Source organism: Carassius carassius, chromosome 37, assembly GCF_963082965.1.
Source record: "Carassius carassius chromosome 37, fCarCar2.1, whole genome shotgun sequence".
In the NCBI taxonomy this organism is placed as follows: Eukaryota; Metazoa; Chordata; class Actinopteri; order Cypriniformes; family Cyprinidae; genus Carassius; species Carassius carassius.
The window spans coordinates 20,711,878-20,733,510 of record NC_081791.1 but is presented as its reverse complement, the minus strand read 5'-3'; the positions used below and the strand labels follow the sequence as shown (position 1 = coordinate 20,733,510).

Sequence of the window (21,633 nt, the reverse complement as noted above, 5' to 3'; positions counted from 1 at the left end):
CCTCCGCTCGGGATGTTTGTCCGCATCGACGCGTGGCGCGTTGTTCCTGAGAGCGAACTATTTTGCGAGAGCGCGGAAGCCTCGCGCGACGCGCCGGATCTGCTTTCTGTGTGTGTTGGGTGAATGGAGGCGCAGCTCTTCCTGGTGAACAAACAACTATAGGGCAGCCTAGCGATACCCGCTTCCCAGAACGGCCACACACACCTTCTCCTTCTACCCTCAAAAATGGCTGCTGATCGTAAACACATCGCGCAGCTGAAATCCGGTGAGTAAAAGGGATTAAGAAAGGTGACGTTGGAATATTTTTATATACATATGCCTTTCCCACCACGTCCTTCTTGTAAGCTAATGTAGCTCATTCTCCCCCATCTCACAGAACTGTACTTCCTAATAGCCCGGTTTTTAGAAGCTGGACCTTGTCAGGACGCGGCAGAGGTGGGTGATTTTGTAATTTAGGACTGTAAACGACATTTCTGGAAAACATCGAAGCGTAATTTGCTATTTTTGTGCTTTTTTCAGACCTTGATACGGGAGGTTCAGGAGAAGGAGGTAAGCAGCGCGAGCTCTACTCGCGTCGCATCTCACTGCGCTGCACTTTAGGCTGTTAATTTCACGCAGATTTCATATTTATGCTTTAAAAACACAAAATTGACCCCTTAGAATTTACCTAGACATATTTTACACTGTTTTTCCTATTTCAGCTGTTACCCAAAAGGATTGACTGGACTGGCAAAGAACACCCAGGGAGTTACGAAAATTTGGTAAGGCATCACTATAACCGAGAGAAAACTTTTTAGAGAGCAAAATAAGAAATTGAATTTCCCGCAATTTTTAAATCAAGAAAAAAACTTAACCCGAGCACACGGGCAAAAACCCACCTCCGGGTTAGAAAGGACCGTCAACGACTGAACCAGAGCCTGGCCTGACCTCGGGGATGTGAGTTTGGTCACAGTGCCGTCCGCAAGGTGTAAATAGATGTTAAAATTGATGTAGAAATAAAGAGACGTCATGAATGTGGTGCTGTAAGGGGAAGGGAGCGGAGGGAGGAGGGACCAGTGCGCCAGAGACTGAAAGCGGGGCGGGATGGAGGCGCTCTGCTCCATGTAATACAACCATAGTCAGGGTAAAACACTCATTTTACCTTAGTTTATTTCACTTAAATTAAGCTTTTGGAACAGGAAGCTACAAAGCCGGAGTCGTAGAGGATCTTAGCAGGGTGCTGGATTTATTAGAGGCCCTGACAATCTGTTCTTTCGGAGGAAATTATTTTTGAACAGAAAGCACTGAGAGACTTGAGGCCGATAATACAAATGAGAGGTACATCGAAATGAGTACGTATTGATTAATTAATTAATCACTGTATTTAGAAAGGTAAATAAATGATTAATCGGATTATTTGCGTTTTTCAGTAGCTCGCTATTTCATTTAGGAACAGCACTTGAGAAGACAGTTTGATTTCGCTTTCGAAGTGAGAGATACACAAATATCTTGATTTTAAAACTTGGTGTGTTTTGATCCAGCCCGTTATGGCCAGTCCCCAATATATAGCCTATCAGTTGCGTAACTAATAGACCCTGTAACTGTCTGTTAATTACACAGACTGTACTGATGTATCGCCCTCGTCTCTTTCACACGGTGAAATTCACACACATTGTATCGATAATCTGTTATTTTGTATTCGCGGTCCTCTCGCGGCTGATCTCGCGCCCCGCTACGCCACTAGATCCCCGTCAGTGTATTATAGTGAATGCGTGTGTGTGTGTGTGTGTGTGTGTGTGCGCGCGAATGCGAATATGATCGTTCGTGGATGATTTCACTGCGTGTGTGGAGATGTTAAAGCCCTTGTTTGCAGATTGTGGGTTGGAATAACGCGCACGAGACTTTATCGCCTGATGTTGGCGCTGTCAATTAATTTTTTTTTGGTCAGGTCTCGATCCCTCGATTGCATATGTTAATGAGCTATGCAATCTGCATTAATTATCATAATTCATAAGATTAAGTAATGATGATAATAACAATACTGCATTAAAATTATAATGAAAAATAAATGACTCTATATTTTAATATTAATATATATATGCATTTTTAAATGCATCACAAATTTTTTTTAGTAATTACTGTTTCGTCCGCAAAATAATGAATATGTAATACATTAACAGCAAAACAGTATGCCTATACTAATTAGGAACGATGATTCATTAACAAAACTGTAGATACATTTAGATTTTAAATTATAATTAGTGTTTTAATACGCATACCCTGATTCACTCAATGTTAACATCGCGGTGTGTGTGCGTGTGGATAGATATGGAATGTGTGTGTGCGCGCGTGTTTAGACCAATAGGATGACGCTAAATGCAATTAAAGCCACATTAATTATTGGTCTGCCTTCGGAAGCTGGGTCTGCTGAACAGGCTTGATAGAAGATGCCCGGACTGACGCGTTGCGCAGGGGAGAGAACATTTTACACTGTAGATCAGATTCGTCTCTAGGGAAAATATGGAAAGATAAAAAGCGCTTTGCAATGCGACATTAACACTGTACTGTTTTAAAACGAAGTGTCGAATATAATCCTTTATGAGATTGTAATTATGCTATTATGTGATGTTGTTTTTTTTTTTTTTTAATGCGAGCACTGTCAATGTCTGGAAAATGCCTTTTAAGTATATGCCTTTATTTTGTTTTTTTCAAATAAACGTTCATTAAGATAATTTCATGGTTATACTGGTTATTTTTAACAAAAGCATTCACATGACATGCTTTGATTAAATTTGAATGTAGTAGTAGTAGTAAAAAAAGTAATTATTGAATTATATAACTGTAATTATATTTAAAAATGTATTAATGTAGATTAGCATTAAAATTGTAAATTAACTGCAAGGTTGTAAAATGTTTGCATTATACTTTTATAAAATCATGTTCTTGCATTTTTGTTTCTTTCTCATTATCTAATTTCTATTCATGCATTATTACAACAAAATAATTGAGCACATTATACGTTATATTAGAAATATATTTATATATATATATTTAAATACAAATGTAGATCCATTTGGCTTAATGCACTTTTGTGATTGTGTGTATAGGTCAAATTGTATAGGCACATTTCTCCAGATCACCTGTTGCAGGTGTGTGAGCGAGTGAGTCCTATTTTAGAGAGAGAAGTGCCAGCCAGCGTACCTGGAGTTAACTCACTACTGGGAGCTGGACGCCAGTCAGTGCTACGAACAAACAAGAGTGAGTGTTTCTTTTTGCTGATTAAATGAATTCATCAACCATTTTATAATAAGCATGTATACCAGTTTACAGCCAAGTTAAGCAAAAAAAAGCTGTTTTGAATGTCTTTTTTACAATATTAACACCATAACTGCTGCAAAGCAATGTAAAAATTAATTGATCAAATGAGTATTTTGTGCCAGAGGTTTTTTCTATGTAAAAAGCTGATGACAGGGAAAAATCTTAACATTGAGCTAATTCATTAAAGGAATTAACTTAATCGCTTAATGTTTACAAATTGAGTCAGATATATAAGCTAATATGTGAAAGAAAGAGGAATGATAATTGATCAGTAGTGGTGGATTTAATAATAATGCTGCCGATTCCATAGCAATTAAAACTTCAGCATGTCTATAACATTATCAAGAATACTGCAACTGGCCTTCATAGAAATAAAACAAAAGCATATAATTACATATTGCTTTGCAGTGGATGTGTGTGTCAATACCAGTTTGTGTAAGTGTGCCTAGGGATTCAGTCAGTTCTACAGTGTATGTTTAGTGACAATCCCACGTGTTTGTTGCAAGGTTGTAAGCACGTGGTATGGAAGGGGTCTGCCCTCGCAGCCCTGCACTGTGGCAGGCCACCCGAGCCGCCAGTCATCTTTGGAAGCCCGCCCAATATTGGTAAGTCACCTCTTATTGGTTGTTTTGTTGATGTATTCCAGTGGAAGGAAGTTCGACATTCATACACACCCTCATACCTTTCAAAGACAGTTCTTCATTGATTTGATTATTGAAATAGAATTTAAATTTCAAATAAAGGAAGTAGAACATTCGGAAATATGTGGACCGTGTATTAAAAAACATTATTTGTTCTAAATGAAATGGTTGTATTAAGAGTTTACTTAGGAAGCTGAAGATACAAATGTATTTGCTCTTGTGTGCTATAGTGGAAACAATATACAGTCGGAGGCTGAATGGCTCATATCGGTTGGGTCAGTTGGTTCCTACAGCTGTTTACCAACATATGAAGATGCACAAGAGAATTCTGGGACACCTGTCATCTGTGTACTGTGTCACCTTCGACCGCACCGGTCACCGCATCTTCACAGTAAGTAATGTTTTTAGTTTATTCTGGGGGGAAAAACATTTAAATGAGCTTTTATTTTTTCTGAAAATTAGAATATGGACAAAATGTAAAGTATCGTATATGCACTGAATTGCATGTTTTTGAAATGTTATAATTAGTATTTGAATTGTGAGCCCTCCCTTTGTTTCCTTTTTGAGTACAGTATTCTTGAGTGTAGTATTACATCAGGTTATAGAATTTTAATTTGTTCGCCATGTTCTTGTGCTTTTGTGTGTGTGTGTGTCTGTGTGTGTATGTGCTTGCATGTGTATCTGGAAACATATTTGAAAGGTTTGACCACAGGTAGAAGATGTTTTGTGCATATCAATTTATTGTGAGAGTTAATTGGAGTGTTTGCTTCAACATCAGCTTTTCAAAAGAGGTTTCAAAAACGTTGAAAATGATTTATTTAAGTGATAAAAACATTCCGAGAATGATTGCAGGTTTTTGCAAGAGTTTGTTGAAAACACTTTTGAATAGGAATTGTTGTTCTTATATTTATAACAGGTTCTCAGGGACATTCTGGGAAATTCAGGATTTTGATTTCCAGGCTTTGTTTTGATTAAATTAATTAATTTTCCCAGCTATTCTAAGCTCATTTTTATTTGTTAACTATTTACTAAGGATTATTGTTGTAAAGATAAATATTTGATATATAATCCCTGTAAAATTGTATATATTTTAAATACTTATCCAGCGATCAATAAAGACCAGGTCAGAAATATACATTTACTGGTCAGAATTTGTGGAAACCTTGTTTACAGTGTATGGTGTGCAACTCCATATATCCCACATTATAAATGTGCATTTATGCTCCCATCATTTACCATGACCGATGATGTTTTTCTTTTAGCAATATCTAATATCCAGTATATTTAAAATGTAAATAAATTCTGGAATATCTGTATGTTCATAAATTTACTGATCAAGCAGTCTGAAGAAAGAAAAACCGATGTACAATGTAGTAGATTTAAATAGCTTTGTGTTGAAGCCAGTGTGGCTTTAGTTAGTCTGTATGCCTCATTAAACTGTATACATACATGGATATGCCTATCCATTATGGAATTTAAAGGGATGTCACTAAAGTTTTTAGGGTGTTGTTAACTTATCATAATAATAAAACACTTAAGGTCAAAAGCTTTAACACTGAAAATCCCCAAATGAACATAATGGTCTCAAATGACCCATTGAATGGAGGAATCTGATCGCTGTTTGGTCCAGATGTCTGTGTGGGTTTTGGTGTTTAAGGGTTCTGAAAGCAGCTGTGGTTTTATGAGTTGATCAGGGACTTGCCCGTAAGAGAGTTATATGTTCACACAGTGTGTAGGTCGTGTGGTTCAAAAGTGCTGTTCTAGAGATTATCATGGGATACAATTAACAGAGCCATTGACTTAACTTGTGTTTATTTTACATGGCATAATGATTTGGATAAAAGCATAAATAAATATGTGTAAATGCAGATTTCTCTTATCATATTTTGAAGTGTCACAGTATTTGTGGTTTTGATGTGTCGGAGTCATTCATCATGTACATAATGTGTTTTGCATGCATTTTGATTAAAAAGTTTGGGACCACTACTGAAAAGGATTATATTTTACATATTGTTTTTTTATTACATCTTAAATTATCACTATGAGTCTCTTAGTATTTGGTTGTCCTCTTTATTTCAGTGACAGCAGCACTTGAGCTGCATACTCCACAAGATTGTGTAAAACCTGATGAGTATGTTCTTGTTCATGATTTCAGGATGATCCTAAGAGTAGAGATCGACCGATATGGGTTTTTCTATAGCCGATGCCGATGTTTAGAGGTCAGGGTCAGCCGATGGCCGATATGTGCTGCTGATTTTTAGGGCCGATATCTTGAAGTTTTCCCCTTCATTTGCATGCAAAAATGTCACACTAATAATAAGTGGATGCACAACATTTCTAAACTTATCATCATTTATTGAGCACTGACTTGAACCATCTCTCGAATCTTAATTTTGTGCACTGCACGGTATTAAAATAAAAAATGTATCCAAAGTTAGCCAAACAAAATCAATAAACTGACCAAGTATTAAATATATAAAACAGGTAATATATATATATATATAATAAATAAAAGTCAATCATTTACATAAAAGTTTTAGAGCATTTATCAAGTAGAATTTTTCAAGTTTGTTGGAACATAAATGTAAACTTAAATATACATTTAAATAAATACAATTTTAAAAATAAAAATCTGAAAAATATAAAAAATAAATAACAGTAGTGCTGCAAACACACTAGCAACCAGCAACATTTGTGTTTGGTATAAATGACACAGAACATCTAAAGTGCATTCTAATTTCAAACTTACATCGCAGTCTGTTCATTATTAAAATAAAGTATAGTCAACCAAACATTTAAAAGGTTACACTGGTCAGTTTAAATAGACCGTAGTATACCGGTCCACTCTGCTGTTATGCCAAGGAGGTTTTTGCTCATGTGTAGAGGATGATCTTTCCGTCTAGTTTACATTAAATAAATAAAAAATATTATAGTTTAACATTCAGATACATTGCGAATATGGAAACATTTGGATATGTGCAGAACTAGACGTGAGCAATAACCTCCAAATACATCTAGTCAAACCCGCGCTCGCTCGTCCTCGTATGGATCGGATCGGATCATTTTTCGGATCAGAAAAAAAAAAAAGGCCAAGACAAATAAACATACGTTTTGTCTTTTTTTTATTAACATTAAATTATTAAATTAAAATATATGAAATCAACTTAAAGTGCACATAATATCTTCTTTTTAACATAATAGCCCGACTTCTCATCTTCCAGTGTGCTGTGATGAAGTGAGCAGTTATCGTCACATAGCTCTCCGTCCCCCTGGACGTCCACCCTTCTGTCGTGAGCGCAACAGAGGATGCTCGAGTTCATCCACAACTGTTTTCTTCTCCTGTTCATAAAAATCTGGCACAATCTTTTCACTCTAACCTCTTTCCTCATCATTATATCTGACAGGGAATCCAAAATGCGCGGGCCGTTCAAGCTCCTCCGTTCCTCCGCTCGCCATGACCACTGAGTGTGAACTGAACATGCACAACTTTTTTTTTTCATAAATCAATCCGCGGGTCACGTGTGTGCCGAACCGAAGATATTGATCAATGATGATCCGTTGCACCACTACTATAGTGTCATTTGAAAACATTGCAGTTGCGTTTTAAAATACAACTACGAGCACCACGAAACCATTTAAAGAGGCGCATTCAGCGGTCAATATATTAAAAAATGACAAATATCAGCCCGATATATCGGTCGACCTCTACCTAAGAGTATATTGTTCTCTGGAAAAATACACATGATCATTGTCAGAAATGTATGTATTTGATCAGTGACCCAGGAATAGGGTAGAAATTTAGGAATATTTCATGTACATTTTACATCAGAATTTTTACTTTGTTTTACTTTTGGTAACACTTTAGTAGGGACCTATTCTTACAATTAACTAGTTGCTTATTAGCATGATAATTTTGAACATATTGGCTGTTTATAAGTATTTAGAAAACACATATTCTGCATGACCATATTCTACAACCCAATACTGAAACTGAAATTGCTTCTACTTTACTAACTATTAATAAGCAGCAAAGTAGGAGTTTGAGGCAAAAGTCTTAGGGAAAGGTTTGTTAATAGTGAGAATTGGACCTTGAATTAAGTGACGACATTTTTCAAAATCTTGAAACTTTTTTACTGGTTTGATTAATAAAATAAAAAAATAAAAAACAGTCTGTGGACTTTTTAAAGACTTTGCACACTACATTCAAGAGTTGGGAAACAGTGAGATGTATTTTTTTAATTCATAGTTTTGTTCAGTGGGGGATGCATGATTAAACTGATCAAAAGTGATAGTAAAGACATGATGTTACAAAAAAAGGTATATTTTTAATTTTCTAGTCATCAAAGAATGCAGTTTTTTTTATATATTTTCACAAAAATATTGTTATTATAAATATTGTACTGTTATAAATTCTAAGCCTTTTCTCAGCATTGATAATAATAAGAAATGTATCTTGAGCACCAAATCAGAATGTTCGATGGATTTCTGAATTCTACAAATTAAGCTTTGCCATCAGAGGAATACATTACACTTTAAAATGCAATATTACAAATAGAAAAGTTTTTGTAAGTCATTATTTCTGTTTTTACTGTATTACTGACCAAATAAATACAGGCTTGGTGAGAATAAGAGATTCTTTTAAAATATATAAAAAAAAATTGTACTGACCCCTAACATTTGAACAGTTAGTGTGTGTCGTTAATAAATCCGACTCAATGGCCCTTTGTTGGAATTTCAATGAGTAGTTCTTTTCTTTTGTCTGATGTTGTGCTACACTGGAAACTCTGTCTTAATTTCCTAGTGACTAAAAGGGTATTTTTAGACCGTGAGCCTTCTGATCTCACAGGGACAGATAATGTTTTGACTCTGGGATAAGTGTAGAGGTCAAAGGTTGTTCACATGTCCCGCCTGGGGAAGCATACTGTCGCTTGGTGACATCATGACGTCCTCAAACTTCTTAAAGATTTTGTGAGTGTGTGTGGGTTAGTGCACATGTTTTGATTCAGGCATTTCTCGGACATTACCTCACCCTCAGCCGTTGGAGTGAGTTGTAGTTAACGTTTGTCAGAGCTCTGTAGGATCGTGCTTGTGTGTGTTTTGCTGATGTGTGTTTTTGAGTGTGCACTCTTGGGTTCCATTTTACTCTGCAAGTTTTTAATGCTCCAAAAATGGCTGAACAGCAAGGATTACTCCCCCTCTTTCTGCCTCTCCCTCCCTTTTCCCTCTATCTCTCTCTCCTACTGCTGTTCTCTTTGTCTTTTCCTCTTTAGATCGGGGTCTCTCTGTGTTTCCCCTTCTTTTTTTTTCTCTTTCTATAGGTCTTGTTCTCCCGGCTTAGGGGGGCGTGTCTGTGCGCTCATTCATGTTGAAAAAAGTGTTTCTTTTGTTGAATTGGCTGCGAGCCACAAATAAAATCATCTCTTTCATATTCCTGAGCCATTAGCCAGTGTGTCATTGGCATTCCGTCTTCGTTTAACAGATCTTCGGGAATGTTCGTCTCTGTGTGGGGCTTGGGGATCATTTTTCTTTGCTCAATTCGATATGCATGTGTGGCCTGCTAAAATCAATGTTATTATCACAGTTAATTCCAGTGTTTCTGGAAACAACTGTGATATTTTCATGGTGTTAAAATCACGTTTACGAAATAAGGAGGAAGATGGCAAGCTGATTATCTTTGGGGAAAAGCATCTTTCAATCAAGCTGTGAATGAAAGATGGGGTTCAAGTTGTTGTTGGTAGCGCTTGCTTTTTATGATCCTCTGCCTGTTGTCATGGAAATGCAATGCCACAGTGCTGTTTTTAGGTTAAAAGCATTTTTGATTTACTTTGCAGTAAATTCACATTAGACTCGATTAATGTAGTATTCGTAACAAATAGTAACATTTGTGTTGGAAGTTGTAGCAGTTTTAATGTTTCTGCAGGACACATAGGGATGATATACACTTAAATGTTTGGGATCAGAAAGAATTTGAGGCTTTTATAAGAAGTATTTTAAGTTTACCAAGGCCATATTTAATTATTGTTTTTTATCAAAAATACAAACAGTGAAATGAAATATGTATGATATGAAATATTGAAATATGAGTTATATTTGATATAAATAGTAAGCTAAATTAATATGAATAAAATGTAAATTACAGTTTAAAACCGTTTTCTATTTTAATATTTTAATGTAAAGCCATTTATTCCTGTGATGGCAAAGCTGAATTTTTAACAGTCAATACTCCAGCCTTTAGTTTCACACAATTCTTCAGAAATCATTCTAATATGGTGATTTGGTGAAATCAAGAAACATTTAATCTATTTATAATTATCAATCTTGTGCTAATTAAAAAGTTTTTTTCAGGATTCTTTGATGAACAGGAATTTTGAAAAGCAGCATTTATTAAAAAAAAAAGTGTAAATTGTAAATGTTTTTACAGTCATTTGAGCAATTTAATGTGACCTTGCTGAAAAATGTTCAATTAAAAAAAAAAAGATCCTACTGACCCCAAACCTTTGAACAACACTTGTCCCAATACATGTTTTAGAATGAATTAATATTCAGGGTGATACATAAAAACATTAATTTTAAAACAATAATCAATATATTTAGTGTTAGATATTGTTAGTAATAAAGTACAAGCATATTAGTAAAAATCTACGTAGGATAGCATCTGTTTTCAATTAATATCCACAAATAGCTATATGGCTATTGTTTAACATTATCTTATAGCTCATTTTATGTAGAAATCTAAAAGATATAAAAGGAAAGTTATTTCAGAGGAAGAGGGAAGGTATTAGTTTTTTGTTTTATTGGTATAACATGCACTGATGAGTTGTTCACAATAAGACCAAGAACAGGAATTCAAGTAATTAAGTAAATAGAGTGCATTTTGATTTCATGCTGACTTTATGAGCAAGGTAAATTTCCAAAGTGGTTTTGGATACATTAAACAATAGGGTTGATTTAGTGTGACATCAGTTTTGTTTTTGGTTATTGTTACTCATTCTTATGTAATGTGCTTCTCTTGGCGCAGACTGAACTGGTTATATGAGCCTATGTAATTGTATTAATTAAATTTAAATGACTTTATATGCCCATATTTAGAGGCCCAGGCGGGATTGGTTTAACTTCAGACGTTTGGCTGGAATCTCTGCTTGAGTTAATTAATTTGAAAAACACTTGACTAAATTCTAGTGGATTTTATTTGTCTGTACAGAGACCAAACTTCTGAAGGAAGTCTGAAAATCAGTCTGATGCACGACTTTGGCAGGGTCTGAGGGGTTACCGTGTGTGGTGTGTATCCTCAGGGTTCGGACGACTGTTTGGTGAAGATCTGGGCAACGCATGAGGGGCGTTTGCTGGCGACACTGAGAGGTCATGCGGCAGAGATTTCAGACATGGCTGTGAATTATGAGAACACCCTGCTGGCAGCTGGCAGCTGTGATAAAATGATCAGAGTGTGGTGCCTACAGACCTGCGCCCCGCTGGCAGTACTGGAGGGCCACTCGGCATCCATCACGTCATTACAGGTGTGAGACACATTTACATTCACATTTTAACAGACACAATGTTATGAGACATGCATGAGAATTTTACAAAGAATTCTGTATAAGATTTAAAAGTAATTTCTTACAATAAAATAGTGTTGTTGCTTTTAGATTTTTACTGTGAAATCAATTGCAGTCTAGGTCTTTTTTTGTGGTAAGACAATAAATTACTGCAAAAGATGACCATATTGCACACCATTCCAGGATAATAGTGTAAACAGTCACCATTATGGTGATTAATGTTCCCTTTGGCCGGGAACTTAGAACTTTTAATTCATTTTCTCCCAGCCAGTGTTACAGAATACACTGTGTTGTACATTGAGAAAATAAACATAGCATTGCCATTTATTGTTTTATGTTATAATGCAAAGACATAATCTTTTATGAGCAATTAACCTTAATCATACTCTGGTTAAAATAGTACTGTTGTCAACCAGGCCAGCAAAATAGTTTATTTCAAGTTGATATGATTAGTGCTTTTCAAAATACTTGTTGCTTCAAAGCAGCTTTACAGAAAATGCTTGTTTCAGTGTTGCACATAGCAGTGAAATAAATACTACTAAAACAATAAATGGCACAATATACAGAGACTGTTATAATTAAGACAAGGCTAATTATTGTGTGTACAGCTCAGTGCTGTTGCGTTACAGTAACTTCCTGATCCTGTTTACTGTCAAGTCAAAATATAGTGTTACTTAATTATAAGAAACTGCAGAACTACTGTAAAAATTACTGTGAAACATCTAGTAGGCAGAAATGTACATTACCTTTAAAAGAAAGTCTCTTATGCTCACCTAGACAGCATTTGTTTAATCAGTGAAAAAACTGTTTTCTATTTTAATATATTTTAAAGTGTAGTTTGTTTATATGATTGCAAGCTGAATTTCAAGTAGCCATTACTCCAGTATTCAGTGTCATATCCTTCAGAAATCATTCTGATATGCTAAAGAAATCAGTTTTGCTTCTTCATGTGGAAACTAGAGATGCACCGCTTGATCGGCCAGGGATTGGACCCGGACGATTTTCCTCATGTTCGTCCCAGATCGGTGACTGGTCGATCAGTCTCACTTCTTTCCGATTTCAAGCCGATCCATCAGCACAGGCAATAACGTCACGTCAGCCATGCACAAGCCGGCCCGCTTTCAGTCTCAAACAGCTAAAACATTAAAATACATACAAAATGATGTCAAAATGCCCATCTTGGCAAGTATCCTGTTAAACACAGTCAGTTATGGAACGTTAAATAGTTGAGATAGAGAAGGTATGCTGTGTAACCGTATATTGGGTCCGTGGATAAACTCTTAAAGTCTGTCATGTTAATCAAACATTAACTAAACAAAACATTAAGAAAATCACTTTCTGCTCTTGACTGAATGTTTTATAACTTTAATGGTAAGTATTAATTTGTATTTCATTTTTACAGTGAAGACTTAAGAAATCACCTTTGATAAAAATTTTAAATTTGATTAATTTCTGTAGTATTTCTTACCTGAATAAAAAAAATTATATTGCATTTATTTATGCTTTTGTTTACAATTTGTTCTTATTTTATTACTGACTTTTTACTTGTTTTTTTTTTTTTTATGAAACTTTGCGTTGAAGAAAAAGAAGATTTTTGTTTGTATATGCTGTCAATTATATCTCTTAGGGAAAAATCAACAAAAATCGGTATCGACAGATCACACTAACAAAAAAATCCGAAATCGGAATCGGCCAAGAAAATAGCAATCGATGCATCTCTAGTGGAAACTGTAATACGTTTATTTTTATGATTCTTTAATGAATCAAAAATTCTAAATCGATGTATCTGTTTGTATGTATTTATCTTTACTGTCACTTTTGATCAATTTAACGCACCCTTGCTGAAGAAAATTAATTTCTCTATCTCTCTCTCTCTCTCTCTCTCTCTCTCTCTCTCTCTCTCTCTCTCTCTCTCTCGCTTAAAAAAATTACTGACCTCAAACTTTCACATTAAATTTAAAATGTATGTTTTGCAGTGTATATAGGCATGCACAGTCACACACCCACTCATAGAGACAACATTTATTGTGTTGTAATCCTGTTTCGTCTGTGTGTGCGTTTAGTTTTCTCCTCTGTGCAGTGGAAATAAGAGGTTCCTGTCCTCCACTGGAGCTGACGGCACCATCTGTTTCTGGCAGTGGGACGCACGCACGCTCAAATTCGGGTGTGTTTCCTTCATTCTTGCTCTCATCTGTGGGGTTTTAAGTGTTGCAATCTTTTCTTTGCTATTAAGAGCAAGTATTTAAAGCTCTTTTTGTTTAGTTGAATTCATGCAAAGAAGAAACATGGAATTGTAGCATGCCATTTTCTTTTGAGCCTAATATCTAAAATATGTTTCAGTGTTTAGATTTTTCATTTATTACTTTTGCAATTCCATTTTAGTGCAGAAATGACACCTTTCACCTTTAAATAAGGTCACTAAGAGAATATATTCTGGCACTTATCATGTTTCTGTGTGTGCAGGCAGCGACCCAGCAAATTCATCGAGCGGCCCAGACCAGGCGTGCAGATGATCTGTTCCTCTTTTAGTGCAGGTAGGCCAGAAGTGTCAAAGCTCTTTTCTCACCTCTACCTGCTCCCGTTTTATCAGTTATACTTAATCATTCACAGCCTGCCACAGGAGCCCGTGTTACAAATGCTTTTGTTACAACACTGAGCTTGTAGGAAAACTTAATGTTTTCAGAAATGGACAGAAACATTTTTGAGTTTAGAGAAACTGATCAGTGGTATCTTCCAGTTTGCATAACTGCTTTACCATATGACATATGATACAGTTGTGATCTTTTATATCGTATGTGATGGCAAATAAAATGAATCTTGTGAGAAAATCTATATTGATTAGTGCTGTCAACGTAATGCACTGTCTTGTGTAAATGGCCCCTAAATCTTTCTTGGACAGATTGACAAATTTGATTAAATGGATTGCTGTGGACTGTAGGCCAGTGATTGAATTAAAGTCAACAGTATGGAAATAAAAGAAACAATACTGACTCTAATTCACTTTGTCAATGCTTTTGTTTGCCATTATTACCTTAATTTTGGGGCGTCTCTAGGTAAATATTTATGTATGTGATTAATTGCAGTTAATTTGATTAATACATCTTCAAATTTGTAATTCGACTATGAATTGTGATCAGCTGAAAGCTGTGATATTTAAGACGTATGCCCATGATTTATATGAATTCATGTGCTCCTATAGAAATGTGATAGTAAGTGATTATTTATTCCCATATTTCCATTGTTCTGAAAGCTGATAGAGGATTATAGAGTGACAGCAGATCGTTTTGGCTTAAACATTTTTCTGCAAGTGAAGCTATAAATATCCTGTTGTCAGACAGATATCACAGACTTTTTAAAAAGATAGTGTTCAGCACTGCAGGAGCTCTTCAAATACACATTACTGAAGAAAGGAAACACTCAGCTGGCTTTTACCCAGATAGACACATACACAATTAAACATGGAAACAGGTTTTGGTTCCTTCCTCTTCATATCTTTGCTAATACATGTTCTGAATTCATTTGAGCAATTCTTGTTTATGAACGCAATATTGTTATTATTGCTGATACTTGCAGGATTGTGCTTGCATGAAAATTGACAAAACGTTTATTGATGGATTTTTTCTAGTTTTATGCTCCTTAATGCTGTGTTATTGATGATGATGATGTAATTTTTGTAATGTTAAACAATATTTGATGATATTATTTCAGGTGGGATGTTCCTTGCGACTGGCAGCACTGATCACATCATTAGGGTTTGGTACTTCGGAGAGGGACAACCAGAGAAGATATCTGAGCTGGAGTCTCACACTGTATGTAATGCTTTTTGCGTGTTGTTTCCATTTTGTTTGTGCATGTGTTTTTTTGTGTAATAATATTATAATGCATAAAATGCATTTTGAAATTTTTCTAACACTCTGTCTAATAAAACGCTCTTCTATGAAATATAAAACAAAATACTTAACAGTACTATACTATTACACTAATTTGTAAGTTATATAATTCTACATATATAATAATAGTATAAAATAAATAGCATATATATACTATCATATTTTATAAGTCTAATAGTTACATTATAGATGATAATTTTATCATGTTTAGAACTATGTAATACAATTCAATACCCTCCCAGCGTATGTATGTGTGTGTAATATATTGTTTAAATAACATTAATTTCTTCGGTTATTATTTTAGGATAGTTTACCCAAAATGAAAATTCTGTCATTAATTTCTCATCCTTATGTCGTTCCAAAGTCCTTTGTTCATCTTCAGAACATTAAATTATATAATTTTGATGAAATCTGAGAGCTTTCTGTCCCTGCATAGACAGCAACACAACTACCATGTTAAAGGCCCAGAAAGGTAGCAAGGACATCATTAAAATAGTCCATGTGTCATCAGTGGTTCAACGGGAATGTTATGAAGCTACGAGAATACATTTTGTGCGCAAAGAAAACAAACGTATTTAAATGTACATTTAAAATTGTCATCATTAATTAAAAAAAAAATGCATTTAACATCTAACATCTTCTTTGATTGATTGAAAGCACTAACAACTTCAACCTAACACACTTCTCAGAATTTTTCAAATTGTGTGTACCGTATATTGATGTATTGTTTAAAGCGTCTCATTTTTATTCTCTTTACTGGATTCACTGTTGCAGGAATTCATTATTATTTTGAGGTTCCTCTCATGTTTTTTAATGACTTCATCTTTTTCCTCAGGACAAAGTCGACAGCATCCAGTTCTCCCATGGTGGCGATCGGTGAGCAATACTAGCTCCATTTATCTGTGTACATGTGAGATTGTGAGAGAGAAAGTGTGTGTGTTTCTATGTCAGGTTTGTTGGATTAATGGAACCTGGGGGTTCCTATAATTATACAAGCTGATGTTGTCAGCAGAAAAACACGCTTGTTCCCAACACACACAAACATGCGTTTCAGATACACATCGTACAAGAATTCAAGTGGATGAAATGTCTTTGTACTTAAACAACAGGCATGTGACACAACAGTCTCTGCAAGCTCTTTTATGTGCCTCACTCGCTCTACTATAATGAGCAAATGTTTTTGCATTGGGGGAGGGGGAAAATAGCGAGTGTGACAGAGAAGAGGGAGAGAAGGAAGAGTAAGAGAGAGAAGGAGAGTAATAAGATGGAGAGGTCTGTAACAGGTCCCTAAGGAATTAAGAAGATGGATGTTCACATGAACAGATTCTTTGCACCGAAGGAGACAGCATCCAGTGTTACCTATATAGGAAAGGGAAGAAACCTCACCAATCATTAGAACTGCAGAGTGTACTGTCAAAAAAAAAAAAAAAAAAAAACGCCACAAATGAGTAGATTGCACACTGTAACAGACAATGCACAAACCTTTTTTACCAGAGTAATACACTCAGACTCAATTATAGATTACACTACCTCATGGGATAATACACATCTATGTTGTTGCACACTTAAAAATTACATTGAGTCACAACCTAATGAAATTTTAAAAAATTACTTTTTTATATAGTAAAATTGTATGACACTGCTTCAAAAATTATTTTCTTAATCATTATTTGTGCCTTTTTTGCATCTTTACATCCCTAGATAAATTTACTTGAGAAGAGGAATTGTGTAATATATTAAAACTTAAGTATGATAAGTTTAAGATTACAATATAACACAATTAATAAAATGTAATACAATTTTGTGAGGATAATGCGGTTAGAAATTAATACTACATCTTCTCAATAATACCACTTTTTACTCAAATGCGATGCGGGTGTTTATGGAGGTCCTAAAGGCATAGTAACAAAAACTTACCATACAATTTTAGAAAGAGGGAAAATTATCATACTCAGTTATGCATGTTTTTTGTTTTGTTTTTATCTCAAGAAAAGAAAATTAATAATAATGCTGCTGTATGAGAACATAAGATACCTTTATAGAGTAGTACATAGTCAACAATACAAGAACCACATTCAGTTCACTGTAAAACAAAAACCCTTCATCATCCTTAATTTAACTTTTATTTTTGCTCAAATGTATAAGTTTTCAGAGGTTCAAGAAATTTTCCTTCTGTAAATAATTGGTTGAAGTGGAATTAATTTATAATTGTTGTACCACATTTTACTGAACATTTTAAGTCAGCAATGAAGTTTTCAAATTTAGTGCATTAAAATTGTATCAGTGTGCCTCATTAATTCCTTTTTTCTTGAAGCCTCAGAGTATGTATTTGTATAGATTATATTTTTGAGCATAAACCTATGCATGTGTAGGTTTGTGAGTGGCAGTAGAGACGGCACAGCGCGGATATGGCAGCTGCAGCAGCAGGACTGGCGAAGCATTCTCCTGGACATGGCCACTAAGCTACCTGGGTAAGATAAATGTTAATCACTGTTCATAGGTATGGCTTGATTAATGGTGCATTAATGTTACTTTTTGTTTCCTAAACAATTGATCGTTAGCAACATAATTAATTTGAAGCCCCATGAGGGTCATTGATTCTGACCACACAGGAGCGACTGAGATGAAACCTGTAAAGTCACCAACAGAATCATAACAATGGATCATGAATCATTTGAATGCATGTTTATATATGTCTTTTTGTATACTGGTTTGTCTCTCACTGCTCTTGCTCTTTAAAAAGTAGGCCAGCTGTAAAGCAAGTTATAAATGTCACACTATTTTATAGAAAGTACTTTTCTTATTTCTGTCTTTTTAGCAAGTACAACCCTCCACCTTTAGAGGACAAAGTTACCAAACTGAAGGTGACTATGGTGGCCTGGGATTGCAATGACAACACAGTCATTACCGCTGCGAACAACTTGACATTGAAAGTGTGGAACTCATACACAGGGAACCTTATTCATGTATTGATGGTAAGAGTGCAAAGATCTCTCCACAGTGACTGAAAGGAGGAAATATGTGATAATATATAATGTTGTCATTATGGCCTTCACCCACAGGGCCATGAGGATGAGGTGTTTGTGTTGGAACCACATCCATTTGATTCCAGAGTGCTTTTCTCTGCTGGGCACGACGGAAACGCCATCGTCTGGGATCTGGCAAGAGGAGTCAAAATACGCTCTTACTTTAACATGGTAAACTAAATGGCTACACTATATTTCTTTAATCAGATTGCATCACATGCTTGACAAAAAAATATCTATGCAAATCTATTGGTTTACTGGTGTTTATTGTGCCTCACAAACATTCTTTCTCTGCTTGTGTGTGTGTGTGTGTGTGTGTAGATCGAGGGTCAGGGCCATGGTGCGGTCTTTGACTGTAAGTGCTCTCCAGATGGGCAGCACTTCGCTTGCACGGACTCCCACGGTCACCTGCTGATCTTTGGGTTCGGCTCTAGCAGCAGATATGACAAGGTACTGAATTCCAATGTCTGTCTCAGATGCTATGTTCAGAATGAAATATTAGCATACTATTTGCTCCATTTTGCTCTCTCTATAATGAATAGTATATTGTCACATTGTTACATGACTTCATCACATTGCATGTTTAATTCAGTAATTTCATTTCAATTCTAGTTTTAGTGCTAATTCAGTTTAAATTAGTTTTATAATTTTAAAAACATTTATTTTACATATTTATATTTTATTTTATTTCAGCTTTATTTCAAATAGTACAAATTCTAAGATTTGAATAGTTTTCATTTTAGTAAACAATTGCAACAGATAAGTTGATAACTTACCAAAAACTGATAAATAGAAAGTGCTGATATTCTATATTTCATTGGAATACATAAAAAAAATAAAACACTGACAAATAAAAATAATTATTTTAAATGCTTCAAGTAAATTTATGCTTCACAACATTATAATGTACAGTATGAAAAATATGTTCATTGTGAGATTTGCTTAAAATTATATTTAATAGTGTTATTAAATGATTGTTTTTAAAGTGTTAGATGTCAGAAATGATTGCATAAATATAAAAAAAGGGGGAAATGAGCATGCACAAATACATATTCAGGACTGGCAGATGTCAGTATTTGTGTACATTTCTAAAATCAGTCGGTAACTGATATGATACTAATATGCAGTGCATTTGGAGCAGAAGTAATACGAATAATAAGATTCTGTGTTCTAAACCGTCTGAAGCCCTGTTTGTTTTACTCAGTTAGTATATGTGTATTTGTTGTGAATGTATCTATTGATCTGTTCTCTAGATAGCAGATCAGATGTTCTTCCACACTGATTATCGGCCACTTATCCGTGATGCCCATAACTTTGTGCTGGACGAACAGACCCAGCAGGCACCTCACCTCATGCCGCCACCATTCCTGGTGGATGTGGATGGGAATCCTCATCCTCCACGCTACCAGAGATTGGTTCCTGGCAGAGAGAACTGCAGAGAGGAACAACTCATACCCCAGATGGGGCTCACGTCATCAGGTAAGAAATGCAGATAGACAGTGTCTCTTTGGTCCCTTTCTGTGTTTTTATTACTTAAAGTAATTATTGGCCATTTGTGTATGCAAACATACATCTGCAAGCTGTCACTTAACATTAATAAAGCCTCTGTCTTTGTTTTGTATTTCTTCACTCAGGGCTGAATCAGGTGGTTAGTCAGCAGGCTGCAGAAGGCTCTAGTCCTCTTGATGGTATGATCCAGAGACTACAGCAAGAGCAGGACCAGAGACTAAGGTCTGACACCAGAGCCAGTAGAGGTAATGCACACATTTTTTGTAGTGTAGTGAAATAATACTAAAATGTTTGAAGACAAGAACTCCAAGGCACTCGAATATCTCAGTGAAAAAATTAAAAAGCCTTTATTACATTCTTGGCTTGCTTTTTTTAAAAAATGGTGAGAGGTACACCTACGCGTTGCGGCTACATGCCTTCATCAGGGTGTGTCTAAAATGTTTGATCAGTATCAATGGTGAAATTTCATGATTCTTGATACCAAGTTATTTTAATATTTATCAAAATACTTGTATAATTAAAAAGTACTTTATACTATAATTATACAATTTAACAATAAAAAAATTATCACAAAACAATTGTGTAACAAATTATACTGAAATGTTTCATATATTATGTGGTTTTAATTTTATTTATTTTTTTAGTTTTTCACCTAATATTTATATTTAATTTCAAGCTTTATTTCAGTTTACATTTTAGTTTTAGTTAACAATAACACTGAATAAGACTAATTAAAATAGCAAAAAGCACTTGACATTTTTCAGCCATGTCAATTATTCAAGTAAATAAAAAATACCAAAAGTGTTTACATGTAGAATGAAAATTGTTGCATTATATTAGAAAAACAAAACAAAAACAATAAAACAAGCTGGAAAAAAAAGACAATGACATGTGCATTCAGCAGTCTACAGTTAAAACAATTAAAGGGCCAGACAATCAAATTTTTCCATGTTTTCCAAAGCGACTTTACAAAAAACAGTTCCTTACAAACCCCCAGTGAGCCAGACAAAGTTATCACTTCTGTAAAGTATAAAAATGTCATCAGATGATCTCTATAAACCAGTGAGGGGTGATTGTAATACAATTAACAGTAGTGTTGATGCTGTTTTGCATGTCTGGTTTGTGTGTCTAGGATCTGTCAGTTCTCCCACAGAGGTCTCTTCTCCACCTAATGTGGGTCTGAGACGCAGTGGACAGATCGAAGGTGTTCGCCAGATGCACAGTAACGCTCCACGCAGTGAGATTGCCACCGAAAGAGACCTGGTGGCATGGAGTCGAAGGGTCCTCGTTCCTGAACTATCACCAGCTATAGCTTGGTAAATCGCACATTCAAATATAGTGGAGTCCAAAAGTCTGACAATAATTTTCATTAAATGAATTTCAAATCTGGCTTTCAAATGTTATTTTAATCCTTGAAAAAAAGCAGAAAAATTAAAACAAACAAAACTTATGATGTAAAATGTGGAAACATTTGTATATCTGATGCGTTTAATATTTTGATAGACACCTGCAACTCAAACAAGACCTTCTTGTATCTTCTTTCTATTGTTTCTTACAGTGTAATGCAGTTTGTCTGTTTTGTGTGTCTGTTTGTGAGTACAGTAAGCAGGAGATTTGGCGTGCAGCTAAAGGAGAAGAGGAAATCAACATCTACAGGTCAGAAAGGAGGAGACGCAGCGTGCACAGCCAGTACCACAGAGAAAACCGGGTAAATGAT

At 35.2% G+C, this 21,633-nt stretch overlaps 1 protein-coding gene across 1 annotated transcript in view; it reads left to right on the top strand.

Moving 5' to 3' along the window:
• LOC132118334 (PH-interacting protein-like) overlaps positions 1–21,633 on the top strand; it is a 40,278-nt gene continuing 18,645 nt past the window's right edge. The window contains exons 1-20 of the mRNA XM_059528115.1: positions 1–265; positions 377–435; positions 520–549; positions 702–761; positions 3,087–3,237; positions 3,804–3,902; positions 4,169–4,329; positions 11,231–11,452; positions 13,555–13,655; positions 13,955–14,025; positions 15,200–15,300; positions 16,217–16,257; positions 17,754–17,852; positions 18,200–18,356; positions 18,444–18,578; positions 18,729–18,857; positions 19,661–19,886; positions 20,042–20,161; positions 21,049–21,232; positions 21,519–21,624. Of these exons, the coding sequence (XP_059384098.1) occupies positions 226–265; positions 377–435; positions 520–549; positions 702–761; positions 3,087–3,237; positions 3,804–3,902; positions 4,169–4,329; positions 11,231–11,452; positions 13,555–13,655; positions 13,955–14,025; positions 15,200–15,300; positions 16,217–16,257; positions 17,754–17,852; positions 18,200–18,356; positions 18,444–18,578; positions 18,729–18,857; positions 19,661–19,886; positions 20,042–20,161; positions 21,049–21,232; positions 21,519–21,624 (2,292 nt within the window). The 5' untranslated portion in view covers positions 1–225. The remainder of the gene's footprint in view (positions 266–376; positions 436–519; positions 550–701; positions 762–3,086; positions 3,238–3,803; positions 3,903–4,168; positions 4,330–11,230; positions 11,453–13,554; positions 13,656–13,954; positions 14,026–15,199; positions 15,301–16,216; positions 16,258–17,753; positions 17,853–18,199; positions 18,357–18,443; positions 18,579–18,728; positions 18,858–19,660; positions 19,887–20,041; positions 20,162–21,048; positions 21,233–21,518; positions 21,625–21,633) is intronic.